This window comes from Protopterus annectens, chromosome 12.part0, assembly GCF_019279795.1.
Source record: "Protopterus annectens isolate FY-2018-M chromosome 12.part0, PAN1.0, whole genome shotgun sequence".
Classification (NCBI taxonomy): domain Eukaryota; kingdom Metazoa; phylum Chordata; order Ceratodontiformes; family Protopteridae; genus Protopterus; species Protopterus annectens.
Window position 1 is genome coordinate 1,154,623,125 of NC_056746.1, and position 25,133 is coordinate 1,154,648,257.

General features: G+C 42.6%; 1 protein-coding gene across 3 annotated transcripts in view; it reads left to right on the top strand.

Moving 5' to 3' along the window:
• Positions 1 to 799: 799 nt before the first annotated feature.
• SOGA1 (suppressor of glucose, autophagy associated 1) overlaps positions 800 to 25,133 on the top strand; it is a 972,945-nt gene continuing 948,611 nt past the window's right edge. For 2 of the 3 annotated variants that reach the window (XM_044090184.1, XM_044090185.1), the window contains exon 1: positions 802 to 1,812. In XM_044090184.1, coding sequence (XP_043946119.1) covers positions 1,075 to 1,812 — 738 coding nt within the window. In that variant the 5' untranslated portion in view covers positions 802 to 1,074. Of the gene's footprint in view, positions 1,813 to 25,133 lie in introns of all 3 variants that reach the window. The other variant, XM_044090186.1, reaches the window with a different exon arrangement.

Sequence of the window (25,133 nt, forward strand, 5' to 3'; positions counted from 1 at the left end):
AAATCCCAATCCCTCAGAGCCACACGCTCCAGGGATCTAAACCTTGTCATCACAATAAACAAAACATGCTGAAGGGATTGGTTCCTGACCCAGAGACTCCCCAGACTCTGGAATAGACTGCCCATACATGTCAAGCAGAGCGCCTCTTTGGCCCTCTTCAAAAGGAACCTTGATGATTGGATGGGAGAAAGGAAATTCACCCCGGGGATCACGTCAGTCACCCTGCTAGACAGGGGTCCATGGAAGTAAATAGTGTGGGAAGAAATAGCCAGGGAATTGTTATGGCTAGGCTTGTATAGGCCCGAGGGCCGATAGCCTAGTAACAACCTATGAACACGTTTTTAGTATGATGCATTTGCTCATGATGAATGTAGATCTGAGCCTCAGGTATAGATGACATATTTTGGAATGTTCTGCTTTGTGTAAAATTTTGAATGAATGTTACTGTAAAAAAATAATAAATATGAAAGTGCAAGTTTGAGACCAGTCAATGTCTTGGTGTTAACTATGTGTTAATGAGGGATGGAAAGAGAGCTGACAAAGATCTGACAATCCTTCATTGTTTCAGTGATTTACACATGAAATAAACAGCATGCCTGAAATGTGAGCTTGCTGCAAGATGCGACCCAGCGCCCCATGGCAAGGCAGTGAGCTCATTGCTATCTGCTTATTCTGTCACTTCTATGAAGCCGGTTTTTCAGGGGTCGCTCTTGCACTTGGGTCGATCCCCCCCCCCCCCCCCTCACCGCGCCCATTTTTGGACGTCACAATCTGGCATCTGGGTGGAGGGATGGGAGGGGGAGCGGACTAGGGCGGTGCTTTATTTGGCAACAACAAAAAAAATTCCAGCCAGGACCACATTTTAAAAAATAACGTGAGCCTGCTAGACTGAAGGGCAGTGTTTATGTTTTGTGAGCAGCGCATCCTCACACGCAGTTGTTCCTTTGTTCGGTGCTCGGCGCATGAGGACTACATTTGTCATCATATTTCCTGTCGTTTGAACGCAATGAATGGGAGAGCACGAAGGGCGACTCAGGCTCCATAGATCCGTTTGCTGGAAGCTGCCTCGAAGGCATGGAGACTAGCCTTACGGACGGGGATACGAGACCTCCGCCACCACCGCGGCCGCAGTCTGTCAGCCATGAGAAAAGGAAAGCGAACCGGGCACCGTCGCCGGCGCGCCCCCGGGATGTGTCGGGCTGGTCGTTACCGAGAAGCCGGGGCGGAGGGAAGCCCGGAGGACTCACGCCTCAGCCTCGCTTCTCGAGGCGCAGCCCTATCGGTGTGAAGGCGGGCAAACCCGAGACAAGACAGAGCGTGAAGCCGTCTGCGCCTTCCACCCGTAGTACCGGCGGCAACAGTAAGTCAGGCGGCGGTAGTAGGAGTGCCAAGGCCGGCAAGGGGCGGCGAAGGCTGGGATCTGGGGGAGCCGCTGCCGCAGCCCGACATTCGCTGACTGACAGCAGCTCCGAGCTGTCGGATTGTGCTTCGGAGGAGAACAAACTATCCACCGATGCTCTGAGCAGTGACACCGAATCGAGTCGGGGCGGCAGGGGATTCCGGGACACTAACGGTGCTAGCGGTAGCACCCCTGCGCCCAGCGAGTCCATTCCTGAGGTGATGGAGGTAACGGCGGGGTGCGATGACAACGTATCACCGGGAGATGAGCGCTCGGCTGCCTCCCTGGACAGCCGGTTGCCCCTGAGCACATCGCTGGCGTTCTCAGACTTAACGGAAGAGTTCCTGGACGGGGCGCGGGAGGAGCTGATGAGGGAGATGGAGGAGCTGCGCTCCGAGAACGAGTACCTCAAGGTGAGCCATGACTTGTGCTGCACAGAAAATGGGTGTAATTTTAAACACTAGTAACGTTTTATCCAGAGTAGTAGTGCACTGTAACCATGCTGAGGATGGGTGCCAGCGTTACACCCCTGTTCTAGAGCAGTCCGGAACAGTAATTAAAGGACCATGTAACAACACAGAAACGTATAGCGTCTTATTGAACACATTGAAAGCCTTATTGTGACGGCAGTTACATTTTATTAAGCCAGAGCCAATAGGCAGCATAAGGTCTTGCTTGTGTGCTGCCCCCTTATTGTATTTACATATTACCAGCTGCTTTTTTATTTGCATTTTAGAATTGCTTATAACGGATGGCACCTCATAAGAGTTTCAGATGGTGTCAAATCTGCAGAGTTAGTAAATGTTTTTCCTGAATGTGCCTACCAGGATAGTGTCAGTCTTTTTGTTGCTGAAAACAAGCTGTGGTACTTGGAAAAAATAAATAAATTGTTTGTGTCTACAGGAGGTGTATTTGCCAAGACCACAGTGTGGATAGGGCCATAGTTTACTGAAAATCTTTAGAATGTGATGCTTTTGTTCATAGCTGTTTGTGCTGTTAGTGGTGTAATATGGTAGTATATTATGGGTATTCATAGATATTTTGCAAAGGTAGGAAATCAACATTTTTATTCATTTGTTGTATTTTGCTCTGGTAACCTCAGACGAGCCCATTTGTCACTGGGAACTTGGGGGGGGGGGTTCAAGTTCTGCTGAAAATGCTCACTGTATATTATATATATTTATGGTACAGGTGATAATGCAGATTTCTTGAATCCAACTAAAACTATAAAACTATTAGCACAGATGTACCGAATTTAAAAGCTTCACTTCTCGAACGGCTGGATGGTTGACGAACAGTGAATGTGATAGTTGCAGTCCCTAGTTTCTTGTCTTTATTCATGATTTGTTAGGCTGTTGTAATACTTTTTCTAAAAGTCTGTTGTTGGTTAACCTGGTAGAAATAATTTCTATAGGTACGTCTTCAAGGTGGGTTTCTGTTGAATAGCTTATTCTTACTTGCAAGCTTTTTCTGTTTTGGAAACCGTAGTAGATATTTAGAGTCACAAATTGGGCCTTGCTAGTCTTTGCTTCCCCAATCTACTATAATTAATTGTGTTACTTAATCCGGATTTACCCCCGGGATTATCTCTAACCTTGGAATTTGTATAACTTGTTTAAGTATGTAACCACTAAATATATTGTATCTGTAATCTTAACTGCTTTTTTGGAGCTTTTCTCCCCGGGCCTCTGGATATGAATGCAGTCGGACTACCCCGGTCAACAAATGTAAAATAAATCTTGCTGGGTAGGTCTGCATTGGTGAATATGTTGGGTTAAAGGAAACAGCGATACAACATTTTTCTGTCTGACCTGCAGAGTTTCAGTAATAACCAGATTAAATTTAGAGCAGTGATGATGGCTCCTCATTGCTTGTGTTAGTAACATAGCTGTCAACCTCCCATCTCCAAAAAATGAGGAACACTGGCCCTCATAATGTGGTACAAATGTGCAAAATGTGGAACACATCGTAACAGCTTACGAACAACTTCAACTAGGAAGGTCATGTGATGATTAAAATATGCCAGTTTTACTTAGATCTTTTAATGAATGAATGTCATTCATTTCTATTTTCAGTGGATATTGGTTAAAAAAAATTCCTAACACTGTATGTGTAACAGACTGTTTCAGTGTGGAACTTTGAGGAACATGAACTGTTTAAAACCCCAAATGAGATACGTTCCTCCTAATGTGGTACACTTTGAAGGTATGGTTAGTACAAGTTGACACTTCTGCAGGTATCTGTCAGTAAGCCCAATTGAGAAACTTATTTTGCAAGATTGGCTGCCTACTAGTTGTCACTTAGACAGCTGGCTGCTACAACTGTTGGCAAGTTGGTTTTATGGGATATTAATATGTGCATTTTTAGTAGGTGTCTATTAAATGTGTTAATGGTGCTGCTACGTTATGGGCTTCTGGGATTACAATCAAGCTGTCCTACAGGTTTCAGCCTTGGTTCAAAGCCTCTAGGGAGAGCTGTCTGGTTTACTCTTTCTCTGACTTTTTTGAGTTGGAGCATGCTCAGTCTCCTACAGCTTATTCTTATCTGCCTTTATTGTGTGTCACCATCACACTGTACTAACTGGAGCATAATAGCACTGGACTACAGCAAACATTCTGTGGTCCTGATTAATGCCCCAAGCTCTTAGCATAGTAATGTACATGGTCCTAATGGTGGTGCTTGTGCCTAAGTGGAAGTACTGTGGAACATTGTTGTGCCACAAATATTCCCCTAGAGGCAGTAGACTGAGAGACACATTGACGTTTGATTCTTCACTGTTTACTTGTAGCATAGCTGATGCACTTGATCTTGTTTTACTTTTTTTCCTCCGTGCAGTGTATTTGGATGCAGTCTTACAAGGTTCACTTTAAATCGGCTCCAGCAAACGCTTATTTGAGTATAGAAAACTTGCTGTGAACCGTACTAAATTGTACTGAAAAGTATCTGAATTTGGCATCGGGAGACTTGACTTTCTCTCTTCCACCTTCCAAACTCAGTTCCAGAAGAGGGAGTCTATCATCCTGGTAGATTGGCATGACTGTCATCATTACAGGAGTGGAAGGGAGTTGGCATAATTGTTAGATTGGCATGACTGTCATCATTACAGGGGTGGAAGGGAGTTGGCATAATTGTTAAAGGTATTTATCTGACACACACTATACGTATAGAGTTAGATTGATTATAGTCCGGCTGGGTAGAACCTTCCAGTACTGGTAGCTTAATGAAGAAGAAGATAGCAACATTAATGACCAAGATGTAAGACAGTGTAATTAGTATATGGTAATGATGGTGGTAGAATGTAGTATATGATGATGGTGGTAGAATGTAGTATATGATGATGGTGGTAGAATGTAGTATATGTTGAAGGTGGTAGATAAGGCGTGAAGTTGTTTTAACAGTGTGACAAAGTAATGGGACTGTGTGGTGTTTCTGTGTATCAGCACTGCCTACATCTTATAAGTTCATAGGTCCAATTCAGAGGGCCATTTGTAGCCTAGCCACCATATCACAGATTGTAGGTACCCATTGACATGACTAATTTAATTTATACCTAGTTTTTGACCCATTTCACTGAGGGCTTAAGGGGCCAGATCCAGGGTGTATTTACAACTGCCCGTCCATTTATCCAAGTTATGCGTAAACATGGTCAAGAAACTACTTTTTACATCCCAAGGAAGTCTGTCCCATAAAAGTAGACTTTTTTTTTTTAGGGAGGGCTGATTAGATCTGAAGAAGTACCCTTGATGATCAGTGTGGCAAAGTAAAAACCGTGGTTACATGCTGATCAAAGGATTGTTCTTGTCAACGTAAGCCCCCAGTGTTCCTAATGGCTAAATTTTGCTCTTTCCTGGTCCTCGCTCTTAATCGCAATCAATATATTCAATTTAGAATGATCGGTAAAGTGGCACTGATAGTTACATAATAACCAATAAAATAGCCACACACAATACCAGTTTTAAATCAAGTACTTCCATAAGTTATTCATGTCCATTATGTTAAGGTTACAGATTTAAAAGTATACCGTCTCACTTAAACTCTACAAACATTAGAATGAAACACTTCTTTAAAATGTTTGGTTACCCTCCTTTGACATTTTCAGTGAAGAATAAGAGTGTTGCTGATCCAAACGTTCTTAGTTTGACTACTGAAGTTTACACTTCCAGAAGTGCTTAGAGGTTTGAAATTCTTTCACATCTCTGGGTAGAGGGAAAACATCAGTTAAATTTTTTTGTACACTTTTTGTTCAAAATAACTCATTACTTGCTAATGACTTGTGCAATGAAGTATTTGTCAACGCTGTTTATTTGTCACCATTTAGTAGTCTGTATGTGATCTTGTTTTGCTTGCATTGTGTTAAATGTTTTTTTTTTTTCACCCTCTAGTTTTAAAAAAAGGATATTCAGTGCTTGTTTTTAAATTTTTAAATGTCATGTTTTTGAAAAAAAAAAAAGCTGACATTCTTTGAAACGTTTTAGTAATTGATAGGGTTAGTAATAAAATAGTTGTTGAAAGCAGTGTTGTGATGACAAGTCAGTTGTATAAATTAATGTGTGAAGAACTGTTGATTATGCCTGGAGATTATTTGATTTAGTGGACAATCTCTTGAACAGAATAGGAGAACTTTCTGCTCTGTCGGCAAAAGGGAAATGGACCCTTTTTTTTTTTTTTTAATCAGTATATTTGAATAATAAATGTTGCAGTTGCATAAAACGTTGAATAGACCTTGTTATTTTGTTATAGCAAGAGGTAAATGGGTCTTTGTAAAGATTGTGGTGGTTCATTTTTTTTTTTAGTAATACTTTTTTACCTTGAGAATATAGGACATTTACTTTCACAGGGATTCAGTGCGAGTCCTCAAAACTATGGAGCTTGTATCATAGTTCCTTGACAGGCATAGCTAAAAACTGAAAGCCAGAGTACATATATGCTTAAAGCAACATGAATACCCAAGCAAACATACTGCAAATAAAAGCAATATTTTTTTTCTCCCGGGGTCTAGGCCCTGACCCCCCCCCCCCCAGTTACTTTCATCCAGTGGTTTTGCATATTGGAGAATAAGCTATCTCAAACAGTAAGTGAAATGCTTGGTACTCTCTCCTCAGAAGAATGCTGTCTTGGAGACCAAAGTACATTGTTCCTGTATGGCACAAGTGGTTACTTCTTTATGTTATACAATTACCCTATCACAGAAGTTGGGTTTTGGACTAATACTGATGTCTTATATACATTTGTTTCACATAATATCTGGTTACGTTTTTTCCTAGCCACATTATTAATTAGATATGTAAAGGAAAATGTATTTTATAATGTATATTTTCAAAGTAGTCTTTTGTGATCACAATACATTGACGGTTTAATTTTTGTTCATAGTGGTGTTAAAGGTGTTTTTGTAATGTTTTTCATTGCATTAACAGGGCTGATAAAGGTTCATCTTTTATTTTCTCTATGATTGATAATACTGTTTGGATGCCTTGCTGTGTGTTAAAAGTACCGTTTGCACTATGTTCTATGCAAAGCCAACAGCATTTAATTGATTTTAGTGGCTGTTTCTGCATATCCAGCTTGTTTAATTGATTGGACCACTACTTTTGGGCAGCTTGTTTAATTGATTGGATCACTACTGTTTGGGGAATTCTGGAGAGCTAGCAGGCATTGCTCTGTTATCTTTTAACAGATTGTTGAAGTGCATACCTTTACTTTCTTGATAAAGGAAAATATTTATGAGGTACGTGAGGCTTTTCCTTGTGGTGCTGCTTAACTTGTAGCTGCATGGAGTGTGACGTGCAGTGCTTAACAACATAAAAATGGTTAAGGCTACTGAGAGGCAACCATCAAAAATAAAGTACTGTTTTTAATGTCTGAAGCAATAAGTTATGTATAGGTAAGACATCTAGAAGGAGATGTTTCCAGTGTTTTGTGATATTAAAAGTCTGATCTGTTCAGTTGCCAAATGTTTTGAAGAGGCCCATGATTATTTTTGATCCATAGTCTTTTTTAATCTGGTCTGGGCACAGAATGATACAAGTCACACACTGATCAAGAGAGAGTGAAGTAAAGATTCCCTGTTTTATTTCTTTCTCTGCCGGTATATGGCCATGTGGCTTTTTCCCAGTTTCCACAACTTCCAGCCATGGGTATTCCAATTTACTGTGTTAAGGTACCCCCAGCATAACCCTTTGCAGGGTGGGCCCCAATCCTTTAGGAAGGTGATCTCAACAGAAATTAGTCCTGAAGACACTAGATCTTGTATTATCCTCCCTTACTTCCTGTAACCCTTAGTTTGTCCTCCTCCCTTACTTCCTGTAACCCTTAGTTTGTCCTCCCCTACTCCCTGTAACCCTTGCTTTCTCATACTTGGTAAGGCTGTAGACCGGTGTCTATATGTTATGATGATTTTTTTTCTGTGCATTGCTCAGAAACAGTAAAGATTATAGAGGCCAGGAAATGTAAGTGACTGTCTGTCTTTATAACATAATTATGTGTATGAGAGAGGGCGAAAAGTTTTGTAGCATAATTATATAAATGACAGAGGGAGAAGTTTCCTCATTTGAATACATTTGTTGTTCTAGGTTAATCAGACTTTGTCATAAGAAATAGCAGCTAAAAATGATACTGTTAAGTTGATGACATTTTCTGTATGTGAGGTAGGGGCTGTGGGGAAAGTATGAGGCTGTGACTCCCAAGTTTGAACATGGCTTTTCCCAAAGCCTGTACATGTATCCTCCTGTATCTCCTCCTTTGCTTCCATGTTTGTTAGACCTCCCACCACCAGTTTTGCAGGATTCTGTTCTTGGTTATTGTTGACACGTTAACGTAGTATGTTGTTGCACTGACTGTCCTAAGGCTTGTCTCTTGAACCGAACACACAGACCCACTTCACGATGAGGCGATAGTTCACATTTAGGAAAGTAAAAGTTGTGCAACAGTGTGCCAGCATTCCTCTGACAGCCACCGTACTAGAACTTTTTGTCATGCTTTGTTTTTCTTTAATAAAAGAAGTGTGTGTCAAATGGGGTAATAACATTTCTCTGCAGTGAGTAACATTTGTTTGTGCCTCGTGTTATGCGTGCCTTGATGACTAATGCCTTCTTTGACATAAAGGGTCTCATCTTTCTTACTTTTTCTGCCACCTGATCTGAATAAAAGCTACTGCTATCACATTCCCATCCTACTTTCTAGGATATTCTAATTTTAATTTTGATTTTAATGGGAACTGCCAGTCGGTCTCCATAATCTAATTTCCTCCTTATGTTCTGTAAACCATTTTGTGTTTTTTTTTTTTTTTTTTTTTTTTTTGTGAGGGTCCCTCCTTTCTGGGGGAGTCGGCCATTCTGTGACACTTGTTGCTGGAGTTTTAGAAAATGGAAGGAACACATTGCTTACAAATAAAGATAAGTTGTGGGGACAGTGCATCCAAAATAATGTTCAGGAGGAGGAGGAAGACTGGTACTTTAATGGAAAACTGTAACTTTGCTGTGAATGATAATTAAGCAAAAAAAATAATGCATAACGCATGAAATTAATGGAAAATGTGTGTATGAACAAACCTGAATCCGTGTTATTGATTAGTGTATGAAGTTGTTAGTAAATATGTGTGTGTGAGATGATGTAACACTTTTTGTAGGAATAGTGACAAGCAGCAGTCAAAGGATCATGGGTGGTCATTTGCAAATAGTGAACATTTTTCCTCTGTGATGCAGCTCCCCAGAATGCTCCCAAATATTGATCCTTCTGTGGACTTTAATGCCTCTGCATCCTCAGTGCCCTCTTGCAGTGAATTATCTTCATGCAGGTTGATCCAAAATTTTGTGTCCAGGGCCAAGCCTCTGGTTTCCAAAGGAGTCTAGTCCTGTAGCAAAGCACCCTATATCCACCTCCGTGAATAGAGATCAACTGCTGTCAGGTGATTCCTGTCTCTCCTGGTCAGTTTCACAGATGCTGGAGTAGCTGCTCAAATGTGAACCTCTTGTATCGTAGTTGGGACTAATTTTTTGGAGAGATTCTCTTTAAACATCCATGTTGAGTTTTCCCAGGTTGCATTGAATAGGACAGTAGAACTTTAACTTCCATTCTAAACAAAGAATAAAACGATTAATTTACACAGCATATGCTTGTACATCACAAGTAACTCAAGAAACATGATATGTCAGATGTGATCAGATGGCAGCATCAGCTCAGAAGAGAACAGTGTCAGCTGAATAGTTACTGAACATGTAAGCGGTTTGTTCATGCAGTGGGCAGGGTTTATTTCCTGTTTTATAGTTGCCATTTTATTTGAGGAATAATGCTGATTCTGACCCATTCCAAACAGCTGCACATTAATCTTTACAGTTATTTTATATACATTAAGTGCCATTGTTAGCAGCAGTGCATTTCTGTTCTGAATAGGGGTGTGTGTGTGTGTGTGTGTGTGTGTGTGTGTGTGTGTGTGTGTGTGTGTGTGTGTGTGTGTGTGTAGAAATGCAGGGGGCGGTGATGTAGCGGCACCAACTGCAGTAAAAGCCAGAATACAATTTATATTTTCTGGAACGGTGCACAAGGTAGAAGTACCGCCTTTCTCTGTCCAGAAACTATGATTTGTATGCAATGATGAGAAAGTTTTTATTATCATTTCACATTGTGCATGCTGGGAGCAGTTATGTTTTATATGTTGTAATGTATGTGTAATAAATCAAGTTAGGCTCATAAGAGATGCAGTCACTTCTAAATGCATGACCTGCTTGTAATTATGCCCAGGAGGGAAATGGAAGGTAGGAATGGAAATGTGAAATAAGTGTGCAGGAGCTTGGGAAGGAGGGGCATTGGTGAATCTGATTCTGTGTTTAAATGCTCTTGTGTGCAGAATTGTTGTGCTTTAGACTGTAGATACTGTAACGGTGTAACGTCTGGAGAATATGCAAGTTCGTCTGTGTATGAACATTTGTGTCTGTACCTGCATTTGTCCTTGCACAGGGAGAGGAATGGAATTGTGTGGTAATATGTTTTAAGGACTGCCAGGTGTTTCTTGCTCGTCTGTGCATTAATATTGACTGCATCTATCCTATCTCTGTGCATGTCTTCAGTTGAACAGTCTTCCATTCCACATAAAACAATTTGGATGCGTGAATGAGAAAAACATAAATTCACCCCTATTTAGTGGATAGGGGCAAGAAGTAACTGCCCCAACATATCCTTGTTCTGCTCACCTCTGGATTATTCATACATAAAAGGCAAGGGCCAGAAAACTACTATGGGAATATAAGGCTAGACTTCTTAAGACCCTTACAGATGGGTAGCCTAGTCAGTACCTATGAGCCTCTAGATATGTCACATTTATACAAAAAACTTAAACTGGGTTGAAGGGAAACCAGAAGTTAGCTTTCTTCCTGCAGGATGACAGTTGTACTTCATACTAAAAGGTCACTTTGTAAAGTCATTTGATAGTTATGAAATGCAATTGAATATTTTGGTTTAGTACCATGACCGTGAAGAGCTACAACATTATTCCAAATATCGATGCTAGGATAAAAGTGTGTGATGCCTTTATCATCAGACACACGTGCAACACATGCACACACAACTCTGAGAAAATAGGTAAGAAAATGTAAATCGTTTACATTCATGAGGTGTAAATTTCATTTGGTGTAGTGGTAGTATACATAAAGTATTAGTGACCACTGATATTAATACAGGTGTAGTGTTTTATTAAGCCAGCCCATAATATTTTGGCTACAGCTGAACTAACTTTACTAAAGACCAGCCCCGGGGGGGGGCTTGCTTTCTAGACCACTTTCAGTGCTGGTTGGATTGGTGAAGCACCCGCACTAAATTAGTACTATTCTGATCCTGGAAGTATGTCAGCCTCCAGATGATGGTTGTCGGTGGTGTGCATTGTGTAGCTGCATGCCCTTTTCATAGTGGAGTTGTTGTGCATCTTGTGCACCTGTTTCATGACAAAACTGCCCGTTTTATATTCTTATTTACTTTCTCATATAGAACTGCCCCCGTACTGTCTGTTGTTACTTGCCAGTTGTCCTCAAGTGTGGGAGTGGGATAGATTTAAAAAAAAAAAAAAAAAAAAGATGGATGGGAACTGAAAAGCTATTGCCCTCCCCCACTTCCTGGATCCGTGCAGACCGATCACCTGTCTAAGGGTGTCATGTTGGTGGGGGGGGGTGGCAAAGCCTGGATTCCATGCATAAACTGAGTGCACTTAAGCAGTAAAATAAGTTGTGATGAAGCTAATCTTTTTATGAAGTGCCATATAAAGTATCCTAGAGCAAAACATATAGTCACACCTTCCCGTGGTATTGCAATAGAAGGATGTTTTTAAATGGAGTCTGTCTGGTTTTGAAAGTGAAACTGCTACTAAGACATTTGGCACAGTACTGTACAAACCAGATATGATGAATGGGGAACTTTTATGTTCGGTCAGCAAATACTGGCAGTTTGGCATTTGGGATTTCACCTTCCTTTGATCACCTGACTGGTTTTGTTTAGACTAATCCCAAATGTTGAATACACTTGTTTTTTTAGTTTTACAGGCTTTCTGTATTGAGGCATAGGTGATTTACTGTGTGATATCTTTAAACATTTGAACTGGATCCAAACATTAAATATGTGTTAACGCATATTTATTGATTGTAGGTCACATAACCTATGTAGTATTTGATGACCGTAACAGAATGTTGCTGTTGCTTGTAAAGATGATGGTGAAGAGATGGATATGGGATGGAGTAGTGAAGGTGGAGATGAGAAAGGAAAAGAAGCGTGTCTTGGAGCATAGAGCTGTGCATTTTATCTTAGGAAATCTTGTAGCATCTAATTTGGGAGTGGTATTGTCTAGAAGTCAGAGTAATAAGGTGTAAACTAACTTTCTACACCATGCAGACCTAGGTTTTGACTCTTATGACCTTCATGTGTACTTCACAGATCTTACTAAACCAAGGAATTAGACCTGCTCTGTACTTCTCTGTTCCTGCTTGGTTATTGGAGGATATCAGATAAACTGCCAGCATGTTTTGCCAGGACGTTGTAATTCTTAGGCAGAGTTTTTCATCTGCATGGTGATATGCACTTTGACCAGTAGAAAGTGGAGACATGACATAACTGTAGGAACCAGCACATAGGATCGTAGGAGGTTACTAGGCTATTGGCCCTGAAGCCCTTATAAGCCTAGCCAAGAGTTTAGCCCATGTTTAGACAAATCGGCACCAGATGCCTCAGTCCAACAGGGACATAGGTGGAATCCCAGGGGTATATTTTCTGTTTCCCGTCCAGTTATCCAGGTTGTGTTTAAAAAGGGGTAAAGAGTTGATCTGCTTGATGTGAGAGAGAGTCTAGATGGGGGAGTCTCTGGGACACAAATGTGTCCTGCCAGCAAGTCTTATGTCCCACACCAGGTTGAAGCCGCGCATGTGTGTTACGAGAGTGGAGCTTGACTTGCAGATATGCAGCAGTCCCATCAAGATGGGGTCAGTGATGGTCTTGTATGCTAGACAGAGGTCCCCTCTGAGGAGTCCGTATGAAACTGAGTAGAGGGGTGGGTGTAAGACCATGGATTCTTCTGGTGAGGAATCTCTGTGGTCTCTCCAGCTGCTGCATGTGCTTTGCAAGGTACATGCCAAAAGGGGCGTTTTACTCAATAATGGGACTTATAAGGGAAGAATACAGGGGTGTTATGACCTCCTTGTCCCTGGAAAGAATACAGGGGTGTTATGACCTCCTTGTCCCTGGATGAGATACCCTTACTTAAGAGGTGGGCCATATAGAAGGCTTTCCTTACAAAGGAAGCAACATGGTGGTCAAAACTCAGTTTGCTGTCGACCTGGGTGCCCAAATCCCTCACGATTGACTGTGTGCTTAGAATGTTATTAATGTAATAATTTGTGGGGACATCACTCTCCCCAAATTGGATGATGGTGGATTTTTTAGTATTCAGCTTGAGGCCATGTTTCTGGCACCAGTCATTAGTCTGAGTGAGACCCTCTCTTGGAGGATGTCCACATCACTAGGGGGATTGGTGACAGCACCCAGCTTGCAGTCCTCTGCAAACTTGGGTCAGCCATAGCCCACTGGTTTTGGAATGCACCTCAAAAAAGTACATCTCAAATAACGGCCCCTAGACTGAACCCTGGAGTATGCCGCTTGTTGCATGTCTACTGCTTGTAGGTGGGCTCTATCAGTGAGCCAGTTTGCTACCCATCTGGTAACATATGGATTGATTCCTAGTTGAGAGAGTTTATCTATTATGCCCGGGTGGGGAATAGTGTCAAAGGCTTTGGCCAGGACAAGGTAGGCTGTGTACACTGTCTTCCCTTATCCATGGCTTTGGAGACTGATTTAAAGAAGTCGACCAAATTTAGCAGACCTGACCTTCCCTTGACAAAGCCAAACTGTGTGGAATCAAGTTTTTGGCTGTTGCCAATATCCTTGTTAATGAGATCCATGATAATCCATTCCATGTCCTTGCAGATCAGGCTAGTTAGGCTACTGGGTCTATAATTTCCCGGCTTTGTGGACGCTTCCACCTTTTGTGTAAAGGGATAACTGTGGCTGTCCTCCTCCACTCAGCTGGGATGAAGCCAGTACTCTGGCTTTGGTTGAATAGGGTGCCCAATGGTGCTGTAAGTTCCTGCCCGAGTTCATGTAGGATGCAGCCTAGGATGTTATCGGGTCCCATGGAGGCTGTATTTTTTGCCTTTGAGATGGCAGTGATGACCTGTTCCCTAAATATAAGTAGAAGGGGGCAGGTACTGGGGATGTCCTGGTTTTATTGATGGGGGGGGAGGGCAGAGGGGTAAAGTTGTTTGCTTAATCTGTCAGCCAGCAAGTTTGCTGTGTCTACAGCATTTTATATGTGGTGTCCTTGACCACAAATTCTGAACAGATTTGGGTGCTTGCTTTGAGATTGCAGACATATGTGAAGGCCTTATGATGGTCTCTCTTGTAGATGTGGCCAATTTGGACTTTGTTTGCTTTGGAGGATTTCATTACTGCTCTTACTTGTTCAGGCTAAGGAGACATTGCTTCCAATTGGGCACCTGCTCCTCTTTGGTCTTGGACAGCAATTTTTTCCTTTTATTATGGTTTGTTTATTGCAGATATCCACCAGACAGGTTTACTCTTCCTTGCGGAAGATGATTTAGTCCTGTCGGGTATTCCTGATTCCGTACATCTATATAAATGCTCGTATAGTGCTTTGGTGTAGTTTTGGATATTGGTGCCAGTTCCTACGGAGGGGGGAGGGGCTGTGAAGCTGTTTAGTCTCCTGAGGGATGGTATAATCGGCTTTGGAGAAGTTTTTGTCTGATCCTAGCTGGGGGGGGTGGGGGTTGAGGGAGATGGTGACTTCGAAAGTGACTGCTTTGTGGTTGAATCTTACCAGGGAGGATGATACTATAGGGGTGCTGCAGTGGCTGCAGTGGTTACTCATGTTGGTTTAATACCAAGTCCAAGATGTTATCACCTCTTGTGGGGGTACAGACTAGCTGTTCCAAGGAATTTGCATTGACAAAATCAAGGAATCTCTGGCCATTTGTGTTCTGGCATGAGCAGTTCTTTCACTTTGTTTGGGAAGTTAGTCACCCAGGATCAGGCTAAAGGGTTGAATTTTGATAGATTCAAACCGGTCCAAATAGGCAGATTGGGCATCTTGAGTCAAATTTGGGGTCCGGTAGCTAGCTATGATTCGAATAGGGATCTTGTAAATGGTTAACTGTAACTGGAGTGTCTCCTGTGCGTCATATCTTTGTCTAATTAGGCATTCAGCTCTGTTCTATAAAGAAAAGATTTTTAAAAAATGATGCGAGACCCAGCCTACCCCCAAGTCCTTAAATACTGCCTGAAGTGCCACATTCTCTGACTTGCCTTCACTGCAAGGGTAAAACAGTAACGGATACCAGGTTTTGTACTCTGCTGCATGGCTAAATAGGTATGTGGTAGTCTGTCTTTCTTACTGGTTCTTGAGAAGTAGGAGTTTGTTCCCGAGCTCATGGCTATGAAATTTCACACAGAAGTCTCACTGCCATGTCATTTTGGGAGCCCCCCCTACATCATGTAGTTCAGTTGTCATGGCTGTAAGGAACTCCTTTCATTTACACAGGCATTTTTTGAATCCCAAGGTCTCCCTGTTCACAACAGAGTACATCTTCTACATATAAAAATACAGCTGTTCATGTATTTTTTATGTAGCCTGTTGCTATGTCTACATCCACAAAGCTGATAAATTTAATTCTGCTTTTTTTTCTCTTTCATTTTTAGAAGGGACAAGAAAGTTTCAGCTTTCACTTTGGTTTTAAAAACCTTGTCTGGTGTTGTCTGCCTTCCGGGGAAGACAGTTTCAAAACCTGCTCCTGGAATTACCGTTTTTCTCTTTTAGACCTAGTTGTTGTGTGGATGTTTGGAATGCGGGCTTGGTTGGATTAATAGCCAGTTAAGGCACCTAAAGTAAAGCTTTATTTAAAATTACATATTGCAGGCAGCAGTACAATTTTTTCATTGTGCATATGCTAACCCCTTCCATTCCTTTTTTTTTTCCCCAAACTTAAAAGCAGGATTTCGTTGTTGTTGGGCCTCACTTCATATTTTCAAATTTTTACCATATTTTTTTTTTTTTTAAACATTTTCAAGACCTGAGCACCTCTCAAATGTACTTTGAGGAACATTTCTCATTTTGAGTCAAGTCCATGTTCCTTGTTCCACAGGGTAAAGGATTTTTTTAACCCTTAGCCATAGCAGATAGCACTGAATTCTGCTGAGAGCTTCCTGGTTGGAGTTTTTAGTAAGATGGTTAATATTCCTCCACTCGTTTCACATTGTAGGAGGTAATGTTCCACATTTTGGAGGCAAGAGGTTGAGTGCTATTTTTGGCTAAAATAGCATCAATAACTGCAGAGCAGAACTAGTGTGTGCCACCTCCTGCTGATAGATTCCTTCATCTGGGAAGATCAGTATTACTGAAGAGTACTTTAACAGTGATTTCTGCATTAAAAAATAGTGCTTAATAGTTTTTTTCGTATTCTTTTTAAATGTGAGATTTGCTCCCTAACACTCAAACAAAAAAGGGGCAGTGGAATTGGAAGGGGGGCCTACACAGCACTGAAGCACTGGCAGGTAACTAGCTATTAATAAAAAGGTATGCCCTTTGAGAAGAGTCGCAGCATTTGCGTATTAAGGTCATTTGTTGCATAACTTTTGTATTTTGTAAAATTGCAGTGGTGTGTGCTCTGGTTAGTATGTCTTACAAAAAAAATCAACAAGGATGAAGTTACCCAGCATGCATAGTGTGACCTGTGGGGTTAGCAGTGAGCAGCAGAAGCAGAACAAATGCACATTTGGTTCTGTGTTCAGAAGTTATTTTGTCAGAGTTTTGTCTTGGACAAATGCTGTCTTTTTCCCCCCTTTGAGAAAGGACCAGAAACTTCAAAAATCATTTTAACACCATCCAGAATTAAAATTTGCTAAAACATGTCTGCCTTCTTTAGTAGAGGTTTAGATTATGCGCTGGAGGTTTAGGTTTTGCAGTGAAATGTTAGAGACTTGGAGCCAATGAAATATGTATGTTGCACATACCTTCTGTTGGTTTGAGTTTCCATGTATCAGGTATACAAGACAAAGGATACCCCAGTACCATGGAAAGAGTTCTTTACCATGTTTCAACTAGAGGCTCTGTTGGCCTTGGATGCTACTTGCTGCAGCTGACTCACTGTGTAGACAAATTTCATGGCTACCTGTCGGATTATAAAAGCTGCATTGCTCTGTAGTATTAATGTGAGACAATTAATAGTTTGTTGCAGTGGCAATACTACCTGTTACATTGATGTGACAGCATATTGTCTGGCGTTATTTCTGTGTGTGGTGGTCTTTGTATAATAAGGGGTTGCATTTCAGTAATACTAACCATCTTATCTGTTAAATTCAGTGTCTCATGTCACTGAAGGACTGGCAGGTAAGGCCACACTCCCCACCACAAAATCCACCTGTCTAAACAAGGTTAGCATTTTAAAACTGCATCCAAGTGGCCATTTTGAAGAGAACACTTGCAGTAATAGTTCTTGTTCAGCTTATTCTAGAAAAGGCAGTGAGATAAGTACTGTTTATAGTATAGCACAGCAGCTCGGTGTGGTTAATTTCCTACAGTTAATGCACACAGAAGCAGCAGCTGAGCTTTTGAGGCTTATCACCCAGAGACTCCCTACACTATGGAACAGAATCCCAGTCCATGTGAGGCAGAGCCCCTCACTGACTCTGTTCAAGAGAAATCTTGACGAGTGGATGGGAGATCGTAGGTTTACCCCGGGAATCGTCTCTGTGTCACTGCTGGACAGAGGCACAGCAAACTAATGGGTATAGTATTCTCATCCTAAGGGGTGGTGAAAGCCACACACACTCTGCCTAGGCTTATAAATGCCCTATGGCAGATAGCCTAGTATGAACCTATGTGTGCATACTTGAAATGCAGCTTTTGCATGATGACAGGGCTTTTCAGTTGGACATGTTAATTTCTTTAGTTGTAGGTAAATGAGAGCTTGGTTCAGCATAAACCTGTAGGAGAAAACTTTCATTTGCTGCTTGTCAACAACCTTTTTTAACCAAATCAAAAGTCAAATGTTTACTGTTGAGTTACACTTGGGATTGTTTCATATCTCATCGTTTCTCATAATGTGAACTGATGCTGGGTCACCCCTGGTAGGAATCGCACCACATGTAATGGTGAATGCCTCTCATTCCATACTAATTGTAAAAGTCTGTTCTTGCCCCAAATGGTGAAAGTTCTTATGACCAAGCTGTAAGCACGGAGTTGGGCAGTCAGCGCAGCTATTAAGGATTTAATGACAGTGTTCCCTTGTCTTCACTGTTTAGATTGTATATAATATTTATATTACAAGACTAGAAGATATAAGCTGCTGTGTGTATGGTTGGCATTGTGTATGCAGCACCATTCCCATAGCCATTTCTTAACTACAGAGCCAGATTTCCCAATTAAATTGTGCCCAAAAAGCAGTTATGTCTCAGAAACTGCCTTATCTTCTCAAATCATTTTGTTACTAGATGCAATTCGGTCTCTAGCTACATTACCAGAATGTTATGCTAATGGTCATCTCTTAAGGGCCTAAAAGGGGGTAACTGCCTCTTTAAGAGAATAAACAATGCACAATTTCCTTTCTACCGGATACATGTTACAGGATTAATTATACTGAGAAAATGCTAAGTAAACAGTGAATGTGTCAAATCCATTGAGCTGATAAATTCTGGTTGGGTGTTGAAGAGTCTGATTAGAGAAGTGTCAGCCCATGTCACAGTATACACACATTTTCTTTGTAGTGTGAAATAATACTGTGAGAACTGCATTTCTTGTATGTCATGAGAAGAAGGATTTATAAACAGCTTTTATAGGCAGCTAGCTGCTCAGGAAGTAATACTTCCTTAATAAAGTGGTTCAGAGATGTGCAGTCAAATGTAACTAACTGTCAGGCAAGAGTTTCAAGTTCTGTTGAGCTCTCTGCATGTTACAAGTAAATGTATTACATTCAACCAAGAGTCAAACTGTAGAAGCAGTGAGAGTGACTGGTTTGAAAATGTGCATTTTGCTAAGCAGAATGTACAGAACGCTGATGAGAAGGTAGTTGGTCCTTTTGTTGATTTCTGACTGCTCAGTTGTTCCTCACCCAATCAGTTCAGTTTACACTGTTCTTACTGCATCCCAAAGACAAAGCATCTCCCAAGAAGTGCATTTGTTCGAAGTCTGGCTACAAGTTTCAGATGGGGTAGATGATCTTCGTGTTTCACTGTTACAGTCATCACACTTGGGTTATCCTGCCAGGAGTAGCCCTCAGTCGGCCCGAATACCAGAGGCTTAGTATTTCTGCATCGGTTGCTATTGCTTCAGGACTGACGTCAGGTTGTCAGTGATATAAAAACAGGCAACCAACGCCATTACATCAGTCTTTCATGCTGAGGAGCCTGAAGCAGAAGCAGTTTGCACAAGTGCCAGTCGGCCGGTACCGGAGCTTTCATTTCTGAAACTGAAGTTGAAGTCTTCTAAAGCTAAGTATCCCGTTGGGAGGGGGGGGGTCCTTTTTTTCTTGCTCTAACCAATGTCAGAAAAAGTTAACAATTGTCTTGCCTGTGGAAAGCAAATACCACACTGAGATTTCCATTCTTACTGTTTAGGCCCAGACCAAGGTGTCCCTCGCTGCCGGTTTTGTACTTTGTTCAACACCCAAACTATTCGTTGTCGGGCCCTTATTGTAGCTAAATACTTTTGCTCTCTATCTCAGTGTTCCGAAATGGCTTTGGTAAGCCATCTGACTACTGATCTTCCAAAAAAACATAAGGATAAAGACAGACTGCACAGGTCCAAAACTGCCGATGACACTTCCGTTAAGCTAGTCGCAATACTCGGGTGCTTTTGCCGCGAGACTCTTTGACTACAGAACCTGCAGGTGTCTCCACCTTGGATGGGTCCGGAGCTGTTGTGCAGGCACCGGCTTATGAGGAAGTTCTTCGCACTACCGATATTTGACAAAAACCGACAACTTCTTTCACCTCTTCAGTTCTTTCTAAAAGTACCAAGTTTCTAAGGCCCAGAGTACGAGCTATGCCTAAAAAACTGACGACCCAAACTTGAGCACCTGCCTCCTTGCCACAATCACAGATGCTTAAAATGGTGGAAGACCTTATGCTGATTAGGGGAACCCAGCCTTCCCCTGCTAAAATGAAAAGAGAGTTGTCCCCAGCAGCTTTATCTGACCAAGAGTCCGACTTTGAGGTTTCTGATTTATGAAGACATGCCCTTATCTGCTTATGAGGATTCAGATGCAGAGGAATCCTTTCCTTCTGCCTCTCCTCCAGAGGATTTTTTTTCTTTTGGTGAAACCCTACATACTTTGGGAGAGCATTTCCATTGGGAATGCCAGGATTATCCTCCATTCAAAAAGCGACTCAGAATTTTTAGGTTTACCACAGCACAGACCCTTTGCTATCCCTCCTGTTCTGGATGTTGTGGATGACATCTTTATGGAATCTAGCCTAACTCCTGATACTTTACCCCATGCTCCAAGGAAACCAGACAGATGCTACAGAATCCCTGATTCACACAAGTTTCTTTTCAAGAATCCTACTGCTGACCCGGAGATCTTCTCTCAAGGACCTAAAGGAATAAAAGCAACTACAGCTAAGAATCCCCCCCCCTCCTGGACAGGGATTCACGAGCGTTAGACAGATTGGGGTAAAAATGTATACACCTCTGCAACTCTTTGCCATTAGAACATTAAATTGTCAGTTCCACATGCTGAAATACCAGCAACATACTATGGAACTTATTAAGCAAACATCTGCCTTCCCTGACTGTGCAGAAAATAAAGAATTACAGGAGCTTATGCATTCTGCAAGTCAAGTCAGCAAGTATACCCTGCAATGTGGGTTTGACGCCCTAGAAGCATCTTGCAGGGCAGCAGTCGCAGGTTCTGTACTTAGACATGCCTGGCTTAAGGAACAGACCTTGCCAGACCATGTCAAATTAAAATTATTGGACACACCTCTGAACAAAGACAATCTATTTGGCACCAAAGCAGAAGAGGTTTTAAAAAAGATCGAAGAAAAAGCTAAGTCTATGCAGATAGTCAAAGATTTTTTGCAAGTACAGCCTCCAGGATTCCGTAGGTATTGCTCGTCAAAACATTGGTCCTTTCCAGCCCCCTCAAGGCCACCTCTAGACCTAGGGGAAGCAGACCCCCCCCCCCCCCCAGACAACAGTCTCAAGGTATGCAGAGATCCTAAGCAATGGAGTACCTCCACTTCTAAAACAGTGAGTGCTAAGCCACCCCCTTATGGAAAGAATTCACAATTTCTCAACTCCTCCCAATTGGCTTAATGTCTGGTGTCATTCAAAGGGGATCCAGTGTCTGTCTGCCTGGGATGACACGCTGCTTTGCAAGGGACGGCTTGCACCTGTCACCCCTGGGATTCTGGATATTGGCTAAGGCTCTTGCCACCCCCATAGTGCCTTTTTTAGGCAAGGCTCAAATTCTAAACCTACCACCCTAGAAAACAAAAATGGGAAGAAACTGAGGGTAATGCTGCTCCATGCCAGAAGTCTAAATCTCAAAATGCACGCACTCGAGGCCCTTCTCAGTATGGAGAACATCGATGCCTGTGCTGTAACTGAAACCTGGTTCAAGGCTCCTGAGAGCACCCCGGCACTATTAGGTTTTACCTCATATCATGCGTTCCGGCCCCAAAACCCGGACCACACCACAAAAGGAGGGGGTGTATCCATATTCATAAAGGATACCCACACCTCCAGGTTGGTGGCAACGCACGAAGCTTCGGAAACCATCCAGGTGCAACTAACCATAGGCAAAACTGCTCTACAAATTGTAGCATGCTACAGGCCACCCTCTCAAACTCAGGAACCCCACACAGCCTTCCTGAAGACACTGGAGGGTATAAATGTATCTCCAAACACCATCATATTGGGTGACTTCAACTACCCGAATATAGACTGGGAACATTACTCGAGCCCTAACTTTCTAGCCCAACGGTTCCTGGAGTTCATAAATTCAAATGCCATGGAACAGCTAGTCACTGTTCCCACGAGAGGAGAAAATATACTAGATCTCATTATCACATACATGGGGACAAAATGCTCCACACCGGAAGTATGTCCCTCATTGGTGAGATCTGATCATAAACTAATCTTACTGGAAATCCACATCCCGCCCCCACCCCAAACAAAAAAGACCACAGTGAAGAACTTCTCTAAAGCAAACTTCACACTACTCAAGATTGGTTTGGTATCCTTCAAGGCCCCTGAGCCAGTGGAAACCACAACCCAAGCTGCGGAAGCCCTTACAAATGCCTTCTATGAACACCTCCTGGACTGCATGGATCAGGCAATCCCAAATAAAACCAAGACCCTTTCCACAAAGGGCAAACGTCCAGTCTGGTGGACCCCAGCCATTAACAAACTTTACAATAAGAGGAGAAAGCTATTACATGATGGAACAAAATCCATAAAAGGGAAGTCACTCCTGATCATTATTAGTAAAAAAAAATACGAGCACTCACAAAATCAACTAAGGCCAATTTTGAGAGAAAAATTGCCATGGATTCAAAGGACAATCATAAGGCCTTTTTCGGCTATGTTAGGAACCTGGGTGGAAACTCCCAGATATGCTCAGAATTAGTCCAAAATTATACAAAAATCACTGAACCCACAGACATTGCCAACATACTGGCAGACAGGTTCAGAGCAAACTTCACTCCCCTCTCCCCCCCCTAAAGGAGAGATAACTATCCCAGCGGAGTGTAGCCTCCCAGACATCTCAAATGTGCAGGTGAAAGCTGCTCTCTCTAAAGCTAAAAACACAGCATCAATGGGACCGGATGGTGTCCCTGGCTGTGTGCTACACGAGCTAAATGAGGAATTAAACCCGCACATAAGGCAGCTGTTTAATCTCAGCCTTACCACAGGATATGTGCCCAAGGAGTGGCGTACGGCAACTGTGGTCCCACTCCACAAAGGCGGTGCCTCTACGGACCCTGGTAATTACCGCCCCATAAGCTTAACAAGTCTGGTCTGCAAAGCTATGGAGAGGATCATAATGGAGCTTATAAACAAAGATATAGTGGACTTGCAGACATTGGACCCGACCCAGTTTGGCTTCAAGGGCAGATCATGCCTTTTGAACTTTGTCGACTTCCACCAAGGCCATTGATGAGGGAAAGGCAGTCCATACAGCCTACCTTGACCTTGCAAAGGCTTTTGACACAATACCCCACTCGGGTATTGTAGAAAAACTTACCAGCTTAAATGTAAACCCATATGTCACAAGATGGGTTGCAAACTGGCTTAAGGACAGAACCCACAGGGTTAGAGTTGCTGGCGCTATGTCAGACTCCAAGCCGGTCACAAGTGGTGTCCCACAGGGCTCGGTCCTTGGCCCCCTATTGTTCGGCATCTACTTCTCAGAAGTACAGGCCAACATGGGAGGACTTTGGCTGACAAAGTTTGCAGACGACTGCAAACTGGGCGCCATAGTGGAAAGTGCATCGGACACTGATATCCTTCAGAAGGGACTCAAGGAAACGGATAGCTGGTGCCAGAGCCATGGCCTGAAGTTAAACGCCAAAAAATGTATAGTCATACCCTTTGGGAAAAACAAGGTAACCCCAAGCTACCATATAGGTGGCAATCCAGAGCCATGGCCTGAAGTTAAACGCCAAAAAATGTATAGTCATACCCTTCGGGAAAAACAAGGTAACCCCAAGCTGCCATATAGGTGGCAATCCACTAAGCACAGAAGAGGTTATCAGGGACCTGGGGACCCAGGTTGACAGTGGCCTTTCTTTTGACACTCACGTTGCTAAAGTGGTTAGAAAGACCTTCTACATTGCCCACCTGATCATGAAGGGATTCACATCCAGATCTAGTGAGGTCATTGTTCCCCTGTACTCTTCACTTATCAGACCAATGATCGAGTACAATGCCCCATTCGGGATGTATCTCACCCGACATCTGCAGCAATTGGAGAGACCCCAAGGGTTCCTCACCAAAAGGATAAAGGGACTCCAAAATCTGTAATATGCTGCCAGATTGAAGAAACTCCAGCTCTATTCAGTCGCATACCGTCTGCTCAGAGGTGACATGTGCCTGACATACAAGGCCATGTCCAACCCGGAATTAATGGACATGCTCCACCTCAAAAAATCCAAATCCACCAAAACCACTAGAGCAAGCGACTTAAACCTTAGCACAGATATAAATAGGACGTGCTGGAGGGATAGATTTATCACTCAGAGACTCCCTATGCTGTGGAATAAAATCCCGGTCCATGTGAGGCGGAGCACCTCACTGGCTCTGTTCAAGAGAAATCTTGACCTGTGGATGGGAGATCGTAGGTTTACCCCGGGAATCATCTCTGTGTCACTGCTGGACAGAGGCACAACAAACTAATGGGCACAGTATTTTTTCATATAAGGGGTGGCGTAAGCCACAAAACTTTAGGCTAGGCTTATAAATGCCTTAGGGCAGATAGCCTAGTATAAACCTATGAACCTCTGCCCAATTGCTTGTGCCCCTAGGAGGAAAACTTTCCTACCATGCAAAAAACTGGGCCTCTATCACCAACAATTGATAGGTCCTCAGTATCCCAGGGGTACAAAATTTATTTCCACACGCTACCAACCCCAAAAGGGTTCCCAGATCTTCCTCCAAACCAGTGGACAGAGGCACAAAACCAAGTTCAGTCCCTGCTCTCCATATGGGCAATTCAGGCTGTGCCTGCAGAACAGGCCAAGGTTTTTATTCCAGACTTTTCCTGGTACCCAGAAAAGAGGTCACCTGGCACCCAATCCTAAATAGATCCATTCTAAACGCCTTCCTGGTGGCACCAAAATTCAAAATGCTCACCCTACAGCAGCTTCTCCCTATGCTGTCCAAAGATGCCTGGCTAGGCACCCTGGGATATCCCAGTCAGGAACTCCTGCAGGAAATATCTACTTTTCAAGGCAGGATGTATGCATTATCAGTTCTTTGCACTTCCCTTTGGCTTACCCACTGTTCCTAGGGTTTTCACAAAATGCCTGGCTCCAGCCATTGCCTTTTGTAGACAAAACTATTCAAGTTTACCCCTACATGGCCAACTGCCTGATTCAGGCAGACAGTCAGGAAAAGCTGTTGCAACACCTGACCATTTGTAAAGGACCTTCTAACCTCATTGGGGTACACCATCAACGAAAAGAAATCCAA